At 36.5% G+C, this 11974-nt stretch overlaps 1 protein-coding gene across 4 annotated transcripts in view; it reads right to left on the reverse strand.

The window, feature by feature from the left end:
• PMS1 (PMS1 homolog 1, mismatch repair system component) overlaps positions 1-11974 on the reverse strand; it is a 103892-nt gene that overhangs the window by 62169 nt on the left and 29749 nt on the right. For all 4 annotated transcript variants that reach the window (XM_004385584.2, XM_023739886.1, XM_023739887.1 and 1 more), the window contains one exon: positions 9430-9532. In XM_004385584.2, coding sequence (XP_004385641.1) covers positions 9430-9532 — 103 coding nt within the window. The remainder of the gene's footprint in view (positions 1-9429; positions 9533-11974) is intronic.

Here is an 11974-nt window from a genome sequence, read left to right on the forward strand (position 1 = left end):
GTAGAATGCAGGACATTTTCTTAATAAACTTTGTTATGCCAATTGACCTAGATGTCCCCTGAAAGCATGGTCCCCAGACCCCTACCCCTGCTACTCTGTCTCTCAAAGTATTTGATTGTATTCAGGAAACTTGTTAGCTTTCGTTTAGTCCAGTTGTACTGACTTCCCCTGTAGTGTGTTACTGTTTGTTTTATAGGCCTGTTGACACGTTAACTATCTAGTTAGTGATTTCCCCACCACCCCTCCCCACCCACGTAACCATCAAAGAATGTTTTTTCCTGCACGTAAATCTTTTCTTGAGTTCTTATAATAGTGGTCTCATACAATATTTGTCCTTTTGTGATTGACTTATTTCACTCAGCATAATATGCTCCAGACTGCCACATCTTTCTCCCAGAGAGCGGCTGCAAAGTTTGAGCCACCGACCTTTTAGTTAGCAGTCGAATGCTTTAACCACTGAGCCACCAGGGCTCCTCACTGTGCCACTAGGGCTTCTAACATGAAATTAGGACTGGATATTCTGTCATGGCTGTATACCACAGGTCAGTGTTTTTTAAACACTAGGATCTTTTAATACTTTCAGTCACTAGCTAATCCCAGACTTATTAATCTCCCCATGTGATTCTAATGAACATATGGCCAGAGTTGAGAACCACTGCACTGAGGAATCATGAAATCAATTTAGAAAAGGGTTTCTCAATCTTAGACCTATTGACATTTTGATAAAGATAATTCTTTGTTGTGGGGGGCTGTCCTGTGTATTGCAGGATGTATAGCAGCATCCCTGGCCCCGACCCATTAGATGCCAGTAGCACCTTCCCCAGTTCTGACAATCAAAAATGTCTCCAGACGTTGCCAGGTGTCCCTGGGGAGTAAAATCTTCCCTGGTTGAGAACCATTGATAGAATGCATCAAAACCAGCAACTAGCTTTTTTTTTTTTTTTATTTTTTAAATAAAATAAGACTAGAATAGACTGGAGCCCTGGTGGCGTAGTGGTTAACAGCTCGGCTGCTAACCAAAAGGTCGACAGTTCAAACCCACCAGCCAGTCGCTTCTTAGAAACTCTATGCAGCAGTTCTACTCTGTCCTATAGGGTGGCTATGAGTCGGAATCAACTCGACAGCAATGGGTTTGGTTTTTTGGTTTAGAATAAACTAAAACAGGGAATACCAGAGTGCATGCACAGAGTAAGGGTATATACTGTTTCATGTATTTTTTGTTTTGATTCGGTTTGTGTGAACTGGGTTGTTATGTGAAATGTATTTTTTTTACTGTACTCACTGAATTGGTCAAAAAAGCTGAAAGTCACTGAAATATGTCAATCTCTGTCCTATTGCTTATAACAAAAGAGCAATAAAGCAAAGAAATGGCAATCATGAGGGAAATAAAAGACTTAGAAACCCTGATATAAAAGCAGGAGATATAGACAGAGAAAAAGATACAAATGGAGATGTAATAAATAAATAAAGACCCCATGTCCCAATGCAAATCATAAATTCTAAGACAAGGAAAATATTTTATAAACTTACAGGCAGAAAGAGTAAGTTCCTTACAAGTAAAGACTAGTATCAGACTTCTTATCTGTAACACTAGAACACAGAGAATAAAATCTACAAACTATTAAGGGGAAAATGATTGTGAATTAAGAAACCTATGCCCAGCCAAGATATGTGTAAGGGGAAAATGAAAACATTTTTGGACTTGCAAGGATTCAGAAGTGTATCACCCAAGTATGACAAAAATAATGGAGGGTGACCTCTAACCAAATGACAATTACATCAAGCCAAAAGAAGGTGAGAAAATAAACTTGGTGAGCAAAGAATCTTAAAAGCTAAATGTAAACAGATTATGGTAATGTGGCTGGGATTTGCAATATAACTGTTAGGTAAGGACTCCTGAAAGAAATATAATGTAGGGGAAAGCCTGATAATAGCTTGAAATCCATATTTTAAACTATTATTATTAACACTGATTAACTGGAGTAAAGGGGTTGGAATAAAGAGGGATAAAGCTTAACGGGCCCTACGTAACCTGGTTCCTGGCTATGTCTCCTTCTATAGCCGTTCTTCCTCCTGTTCCTCTAAAATATCAGACTTATTTCCACCTCAGGGCCTTTGCACATGTTTTGTCAGCCTAGAACTCTTTTTCCCCTGACCCTCTGCATGGCCAGCACCCTGATCAACCTTCAGAGCTCAGCCTAAATATCACCTCTTTAGACTCCATCTGTGAATGCCCTATCAAAAGTTGCCCCTCCCATTCATGTTGTTGTTCTTAGCTGCCATTGAGTTGACTCTCCAACTCATGATGACCCTATATACAATGGGATTGGACTGCTGTGATCCACAGGGTTTCCACTGGCTGATTTTTCTGAAGCAGATCACCAGGCCTTTCTTCCTAGTCTGTCTTAATCTGGAAGCTCCACTGAAATCTGTTCAGCATCACAGTAACACGCAAGCCTCCACTGACCGACGAGTAGTAGCTGCAATCCAGGTGTACTGGCCAGGAATCAAACCTGGGTCTTGCAAATGGAAGGCAAGAATTGTACCACTGAAGCACCATTGTCCACTCTCCCAAATATAAAACCATGTTTTTTTTCTTCTTATAACTTACCACTATCTGAAATTCTTATTTAAAAACATTTTGTCTGCCTCCCCTCTTAGAATGTAAGAAACATTAGAAAAAGAGATTGTCTATCATGCTTGCCACTGTATCCCCAGCACCTCAAACAATGACTGGCACCTTGTAGGCATTTAATAATAAACTGAATGAATGAATGAAAGAGAAATGAGTTTATAAGAATAAACTTTGTATTTGTTTGGATTGTTTCCTTCGTTATACTGCTACATGATACTTCTGTAATTTTTGAAAGAGAATTTAATAAAAGAAAAAATAAAACAAGGTTAGGGAAAAAAAGATCTTTGTGAAGAGAGCCAAACGAAAAGCTTATTCCTATTTTGCTCACAATTGATGTTTTTCTGCTTCTTTTCTCTTGGCCAGGTCCTTCATCAGCATATTATATTCTAAAAATTATTTGTATGTGTGCCTTCTTCAATTTTTATGTAGGGTATTTCGTTGGCTTAGGTGCACGTCACTTCCACACACAGGATTAAAGTCCTTATTAGAACACTATGGTGTTGCTACTTTTCTTTGTCTTGGGAAAGTAAAAGGCTATGGAGCAAAAGCTGACAGAGATCAAAGAGTGCATGCACTCAGCGGACAACAGATATGCTGTCTGCCACTACTGCTGAAAAGAGGACACAGTCGCTGGAGAATTCACATCAGACTCTATTCTCAGAGATCTCTTATGCCCTCTTCATCTCATTCTATGTTCTCCTTAGATATCTCCAATTCCACAGCTTCAACTACCACCCATGATTCTTTCCATCAAACTATAAGAAGCACCATAATTTTATGAACCTCTAAAAAAGAAAAAAACACTGTCAATTAAATTATCATATAATGCTTTAACAGTACCGCGCAACACATAAACAGGTCACACCAGTCATTCATTGTTTTGAAATTTCTTGTATCTATCCCAACAGCAATTTCCTCTGGTGTCTTCAATGTCAATGTTTTGTTGGCATGTGATAGCAATCCTTTTACACTTAACACAGCTTCATTTACTTGTGGATATTTTCTCTTTTTAGGTCTTGTAAAGTACCTGTGTGTTGCTTTGCAGGAAGATGTGTGTAAGTCTTGTTTATTCCTCTGATGAACACACAAATTAGCAACAATGCACAAAACTCAACTGAGGGAACAACGTGAACATCCATGTTACCTGGCCAAAATGAATTTCAGGTTGTCATTCATTATAAGCCGCAACCTGTTTTCAGAGACGTCAAAATACGACAAAATGTGAATCTTAGAACTGATGAACTAATATGCATACCTGAGACCTACAACACTCTTAAGTTATATAGAGGCTTACTGAAAATCACCATCTGGATGTCCCCAGACACCTCAAACTAACCACATCCAGACCTGAACTCATTATCTTTCTCCTTGAGTCTGATACTATACCTAACCTCCTTTTCTCAGTTAAAACTGCCATCCAAGTTTCCAAAGGCAGAAACTCTGGATTTAATCGATTATTTCTTCTAATTCTTACGGTCATTACTGCATACGTCATCAAGGTCTCTCTGTTCTATACCAAAAATCTCTTTCAGCAGATCCCATCATGGGGGTGATCACATAAACACTGAGAATCATGGCCCAGCCAAGTTGACACACAATCTTAACCATCACAAGTTCCTTTAGTATTTCCAGTAGTACAAGTCTGCCAGTGATGAATTCTCTGTTTTTATTTGTATGAGAGTGCCTTTATTTTGTCCTCATTTTTTAAAGGGCATTTTTGCTGGCTACACAATTCTAGCTAACAATTTTTTAAAACATTTAAAAGATATTCCACTTTCCTTCCACCTGTCTATGAGAAGTTGCTATCAGTCTTTTTGTTGTTCCCCTGAATATAATGTATTTTTTCCTCTAGCGGCTTTAAAATATTCTCTGGTTTTCAGCACTTTGATTATGATGTGCTTAGTTGAGGTTTTGTTTGTGTTTATTCCATTTGGAGTTCACTGAGTTTCTTATACCTGTGGCTTGATGTCTTTCAGCAATTTTGGAAAATTCTCAGCCATTATTATTTCAGATTTTTCTTCTGCCCCATTCTCTCTCTCTTTTCCTCTGGGATTCAATCACATGGGCATTAGACCGTTTAATGCTGTCCCACAGATCTCTGATGCTCTGTTGTCTTTTTTCATTCTTTCTTTCAGTTTCTATAATTTCTACTGACCCATCTTCAAGTTTACAAATCTTTTCTTCTGTTATATCCAGTCTGCTGTTAAGCCCTATCCAATGAATTTTTCAAACACAGTAATTTAGGTCCAGAATTTCCACTTGGTTTTTTTTAAAGTTTCCATTTCTCTGATGAAATTTCCAATCTTCTTATTGATTCTGACCATTTTTTCCTCTAAATTCTTTAACAGTTGTTTTTAAAATTCCTGTCTTTTAATGCCAATATCTAGGTCATCTGTGAGTTTGCTTACATTGACTGTTTTTTATCTTGATTATGGATCCCATTCTCCCTTCTTCAGTCTCTTATCTGCTAGACACTGTGCATATAAGAATAGATCCTGAAGTAAGTAGTATTTTTCCCCAGAGAAAGAGCTTCCTTTTTTCTGTCAAGCAGCTAGAGTGAAGAACAGATCTCTTCAATTTAATTAGGAGTTCATCTAGGTTAGGGCTGACTTGCCTGACTTGTTTCTTTAGTTTTAGTTCACCTCTAGTTTCAATGTCTTGAGAATGAAATCAGGTCTCTTCCTCTAAGCAGGGCTTTGGGATCTAAGCACGGCAAGACTTTAATATCTTTCTTTCTTTCTTTCCAGCTTAGTCCCAGTGTTCTTCATCACTGCTCATACAGCCAAAATCTTGATGTGAAAATCTGGCATGTAGGGTAGACTAGTTCTGTGTTTCAGGATCCCATGTTCCAATCTGCCATGTCAGCCCACATGTGGCTATAAAACATTAAGCTGGTTTCTACTAGTGCCATAAAAGTTTCCCTGTCTACAGCAAGCTCACTTCTTTGCCCACATATGCCTCCAGACACAATTAATGCTTCCAGGCACGCAAGTGGCTGCCAGTCCCTTCTCATCTAGGAGGGGGTCATCTTTGTCTTAAACTTAGATGAAAACTTATTTGTGACACAGCTCTTCAATCAGTTTTAAGAAAAATGCAATTTAAAACAATTGTATGGATTTTTTTTTCTCACTGCTACATAGGGAGCAATGGTCTCTTGAAATCTACATCCATCATTCTCTTACCTACCATCTTCAAACTCGAATGGAGAAAAAACTCTTTAATCTATCTCTAGGCAGTGTGAGGCTCCATTTTACTGTCATTTTTATTTACTCAGGTGTGCTCTCCACTAGCCTGTGAGTTCCTAAATGACAAATACAATGTCATCTACTGTAGCTATGGACAAATGGAAAGAAGGCAGGCAGACAGAAATCAACACGGCAAAATACAAATGTGTTTAAGAAAGGAAAAGATATTTGTTGATTTTTAAATCATGTTATGCATCAAAGACCATACTATACCTAATCTAAATTAACGCTTCAGCAGCTAAAACGTTCTCCCAGAGCAAATTGAGAATTACCAATAAGGCGAGACTTACACGTTTGAATAAAACTTATTGATAGAAAAGACTTTTCTAATAACAAATGAAATGTGTATCCTTAATAAAAAAAAAGGATCAAGTGATATTGGCTAATAGGGAGGACGTCCCAGTATGCTATCATATTTAACAAAAGAACTGCTCAGCTCTCTAACTTTAGCACATTCTACAAACACCAGAATTAAACTGCAGTCCTGTAATATGCCCCGTTATATTTTTACATGACCCTATGCTATGCCATTCACAAGGCAGCTATTTATATTCCTAATGTAAAGGGTATGGTTCCTTGAATATATCAGAAAGTTTTCATAAACTACTTAATGAATAAAAGTTCCATTTTTAAATTAAGATGAAAAGATCTTTCAATATATGCACAATCACACATAGCAGGGACTTAGAAAAAACATGATGCCCTACTCTAACAACATAGGGAGCAGGGAAAGGAAATACTCTGATCGGAGTACTTTGAATACACTACTTTTGATATCTGAGAAATTCCTAAAGCAGAAGTACTAGGAGATGTTAAAAGAATTTGTCCAGAAGGGTAAATCAATTTAGAAAGCTTAGCACTGATTATCTAGGGTAAAGGAAATAGAAGTGATGACAGAAAAGGAGATGACTAAAACAAATAACTTAGTCAGAGTTCTCGGTAAAAGAATTTAAAAGCTGGAGACAGTTTTATATTTCTTGTCAGTTTTTAAAAATTTTAAAATAGAAATGAACTGAAGGTAAGGACCATTTAAAATGACATACTGTTAACACAAATCATTTTAAATAGCTAAATTAATCCATAAAATAAATACCTACACTCAGGAAAAATAGAATGGGAATTCCCAATAAACTATTTTTAACATTTTAAAATGTGTTTTTTAAAGGAGTAACAAATTTTCTAATGCTTAGTAAGATTCCTGGGTAAGTTATCCCTGCACCTACAGTTGGCTGTCTATAGGTGTCATCCTATGAGATGGTTTAAAGAGTAACTGCTAAGCAAAGATGTTCACACTACAGTAAAAATGAATCCACAAGAACCCTAAATGCACAGGTATAAATTAAGATGGTTGAACTGTAGTTTTATCTTACACAGAAAATATTTAAATGGAAGCTGAATGACAGCTGGTGAAATGTGAGTCTGTGACTCAATCACTCAAAAAATATCAGCGCTAAGGCAATATAAATGTGTAAGCCTTTTGAAAGTGTTTTGGATTTCTATAGCATGTCTACCTAGAGCAATTTGAAATTAAGAGCTTGGCATTTCGCTGTCTTCCCAGCCATTTAACTATAGTTAGGAGAAAAAAAGTAAGTTATGAAAGGCAATTATCGTTTTGTAACAACTAACCTTACAAGCATGGTGGTTCTTACGATAAAGGGAAAATACTAAACAAAACAAGGTCTAAAGAAATTCTCTAGTACACATACCTGGTCTCACTAAAGGTAGAACAATGAGGTCAGCAGGAAAAGAAAAATCAACCAGTAAAGGGGCAAAGATACGATAGATTCCTTATTTAAGGACTGTTATTTCATAGCTCCCATAGAGATGAATACAGAGAAGCATGACAAGTATGAGTGATGCAGAGCCACTGGCCATCCAGATTAGTCTGGCTACTACTAAGATAAAAATAAATACATTTAAGTTTTATTAGGTGACTAGATTACTTCAAAGTCCTCTACTGAATAGCCACTCAAATATCTCCTAATGGTTTCCTAATTTGATCTCCTAAGAACTAGGGTCAGAGCATTTCTGGAGAGGGACCATATTAAAAAATCTGTTCTCTTTGTTCTAACCTTCACTATATAGTAAAACAAACACAATCTATTATTTTTTAAATGAAAAGTATAAAGTATTTATTACTTTACATCAAATTAAATAGCTATTAGAATTGAGCTTATTAACTAAATGAGGGAAAAAAATTAGTGTGTTTGTTTTCTTAGGAGTTCCTATTAACTTCTTCCTCTGTGTAGATACAAAAATATTAATTCCTCATGGGCAAAAGTAATCAGTAACTAAGCTGAATATTTATAAAACAAGAGAAAGAGTGAAGCTGGTATCAGTATTAAGATACCAAAAAAAAAAATTCAAAGAAGAAAGACAGAAGTCACATGAATAAAATGAAGTAACGTTAAAACTGAAGGGAAGAAACCACAGAAGAAATACAGTACTTTCATAAATTATGAGGGACAAAAAAATTACACATGAATTTATAACACAAATGGGAGAAGAAGGGTAAAAAAAGAAAACTCACCAAAAAAACAAGGCCCTTTTCAGATCTAATAATGCTTTTGAACATGACTTTCCAGTGGTCATACCTGTAGTATTCTCTTAACTTTAATCATTCTATTACCAGAAATTAGCAGTATGAAAAAGATTAAAGGAATTATGTGAAACTCAAGTCTAAAGAGTTTTTTTTCTTAGAAGTAAATAGTTATCAGAGGAACTTAAAAACATAAGATAACAATTAAAACGCAATAAAAATTACATACAGGTGTATAAAACATGAAAGATCTATATTACAGGTAGTAACAATAATTAAGATATTTATTTGCTTCAAAATAACAGACAAGGGAAGGAAGTGGGGGACAGTATTAGATGAAACGACATTAGCAATGAGTTGATGAAATTGAATGATATGTACGCTATGCTATATTTAAAGTTTTCTACATGTAAATAAGCATATTTTAAATTACTTATTTCATAAAATTTTGATGGTATGGTTTATTACCATGACTACCAAATCAGTAATGTTTCAATAAAATATTATCCTTCACATACAAAGAAGACACTTGTTACTTGCCATCAAGTCAATCCTGACTCATGGTGACCCCATTTGTGCAGAGGAGAACTGCTCCATAAGGTTTTTGAGGCTGTGACTTTTCAGAAGTAGATCATCAGGCCTATCCCTCCAAGGTACCTCTGGGTGGGTCTGAACTGTCAACCTTTTGGCTAGTAGTCCAGCGCTTAACTGCCTGTGCCACCCACGGACTCCAAGTGATCCCATAATAGTAAAATAAATGCTCTTACAGGTTTTACAGCAAGTAACTAATCCATGGATTTGTTCACAGACTTTCATATATCTCCTCTTAAGAACCACTCTAAGTATTTAAGAGATTGATGGCTAGCTTAAAGGCTGAATGTTCACTTGGAAATTAACTAGTCTTTATCAGGAAGAAGACACTAAGCAATACATTTGGATTCAAGGAGACCAATTTTTTCAACAAATAATGAAGATGAAAAGGTAAAAAATGCTACAAGTTACTCTCTTACCTTGACCAAGATGTGAGGGTTTCTGAGAAATTATGTGGCCACTGCCATCTAAAACATACTGGGTGCTAAAATTATCGGCAGCTGTCCTTGTTGTAATTAAAACCTGGGAGAAAAAAAACTAATAGAATTATGATTTTAGATATGCAATGGGCTTAACTCAAAATAAATTTATAATAATTGTAATTGAACATATTTACTGAAGATTGAAACAAGTTTTACTAGAAAAATTCTTATGATCATTCCTCTTGTAATACTCCTTAGAGTTACTCTAATAAGCAACACACCAGTTTATATCTTTTATATTGCAAATTATTGATTTTTATTTTGAGTATTTTACTTTAAAACACTCATACAAACACCACTATACCTGAAATGCCTATTTTGGGTATCTTATACATTATCTGACTTACATGTGTAAAATTAAATAATGTATTTTTACACAAATAAAACACGTTACATGTTTTTGCAAGCTGAGTAATCCCCCATGCTTACCTTCATAAGCCCACTATACCAGTATTTTTTTTTTTACATGTTGCTGATTTCAGTTTCAGTTTTTTTCCCCTGTCCAACAGATTTAATGTTACTGGGATAAAACTGATGTCATGGCAACTTCATTTAAGGTAGGTATTCTCCTAGACCATGAGCAACCTATGGTGAACGGAACAGGCTCGTGATGGAAATGGGACTCACGTTGAAATCAAAGAGTATGAATGCACAAAGAGCTAGAAAACTGTAAGAAAGAAACGATTCTAGGCCTAAAACTACAAGATGTTGTTTATATTTTATTGCTTTCATAAACCTTAAACTAAAACATAATTTTTGATAATCAATAGCTTTGAAATCAACAAATAAAAGTCACCAGAAGAAATTGTTTTCATCTTAAAATAGGCCATTTTAGTTTAGTCACTCATTATCATCATCAGTGGTTCTCATTCTCAGGGAAACGCCACTCCTTTTCATGAATTCAGAAATTCAGGTGAAACCTGCCTTGAAATGTGGGATTCCTCTTTCACTGGCCAGAAGCTTTGCTTTGATCTGAATTATGACAGTAGAGACAGCTTGATTTTGTTCCTTTTGAGAAATAATCCACTCTTTCAAGCTTTTTCCAACTCAGGCCATTTTGCTTTGGGCCCACAATGTGCACGTTTTCGTAGATTCATTTTCTCCAGCTCCTTTCTCCTTCGTGAATGGATGACTCTCCAACCTCGAACTCTCTCGCTGTCGCACTGTTGCTTGTTTCTGCCACCCTTGCAACGACTTTCATTTGAAGTCTGTAGTGTAGGACTTGCATTTAATTTCTGCCATGATCCTAAAGGATTCTAAGATTTAAATTTATAAACTGAAAAAGTGTGCACAATATAATCTATAACTGGCTTGTTTTAGTAAAGAGATCACAAACTCAAATGTGAGGTATACAAGAAGAAAGGGTCATTTTATATGCTCACAAGCATGACTTAGGTGACTTATAATCATAGATCAAAGACAATGGTGCTAATAAGACATAATTAGACTATGAAATATGCAGACCTAACATAGCTTAATGGTTTCACTTAAGATGGTCTGATAAGGTTTTCGAATTCAAACGTTAAGCCAAAAGCGATCGTGTATCAGTTTTGCTTTGTTTACTCCTCCAATTAAAAGCCATAGTTGGAAGATGACTGTCCTAATTATGTCAATGCAGACTGATCAAGATTCCTACTGATAGCTACTGGATGCCATTTATGCCAGCACAGGCTTCACTTCTAATTGATAGCACATAATTTCTTTCTTTCTGTATAGCTAGAAATAATATTTTGTTTATTGTTGTAGTTTAAGTGAAAGATTACATTTCAAGTTAGTCTCTTATACAAAAATTTATACATACATTGTTAGATGACCCTAATTGCTCTCCCCACACTGTAACAGCACACTCTTTTCCACCCCCGATTTCCCATGTCCATTCCATCAGCTCCTAAACCTCTCTGCCTTCTCATCTCACCTCTGGACAGAAGCTGCCTGTTTAGTCTCATGTATCTACCTGAGCTAAGAAGCACACTCTTCACAAGTATCATTTTACGTCCCACAGTCCAGTCCAACCCCTGTCTGAAGAGTTGGCCTCAGAAATTGTTTTAGTTCTGGGCTGATAGAGAATCCAGGGGCCATGCTTTCCGGGGTTCCTCCAGTCTCAGTCAGACCATTAAGTCTGGTCTTCTTACTAGAATTTGAGTCGTGCATGCACCTCACCTTTCTCCTGCTCCATCAGGGACTCTCTGTTGTGTTCCCTGTCAGGGCGGTCATTGGTGGTAGCCCGGTACCATCTAGTTCTTCTGGTCTTGGCTGATGAAGTCTCTGGTTTATGTGGCCCTTTCTGCCTCTTGGGCTAATGCTTTCCTTGTGTCTTTGGTGTTCTTCATTCTCCTTTACTCCAGGTGGTTGGGACCAATTGATGCATCTTAGATGGCTGCTGGCAAGCTTTAAAGACCTCAGATGCCACTCATCAAAGTAGGATGCAAAACATTTTCTTAATAAGCTTTATTATGCCAGTTGACCTAGATGTCCCCTGAAA

The sequence above is a fragment of the Trichechus manatus genome, unplaced genomic scaffold, assembly GCF_000243295.1.
Source record: "Trichechus manatus latirostris isolate Lorelei unplaced genomic scaffold, TriManLat1.0 scaffold00142, whole genome shotgun sequence".
Classification (NCBI taxonomy): domain Eukaryota; kingdom Metazoa; phylum Chordata; class Mammalia; order Sirenia; family Trichechidae; genus Trichechus; species Trichechus manatus.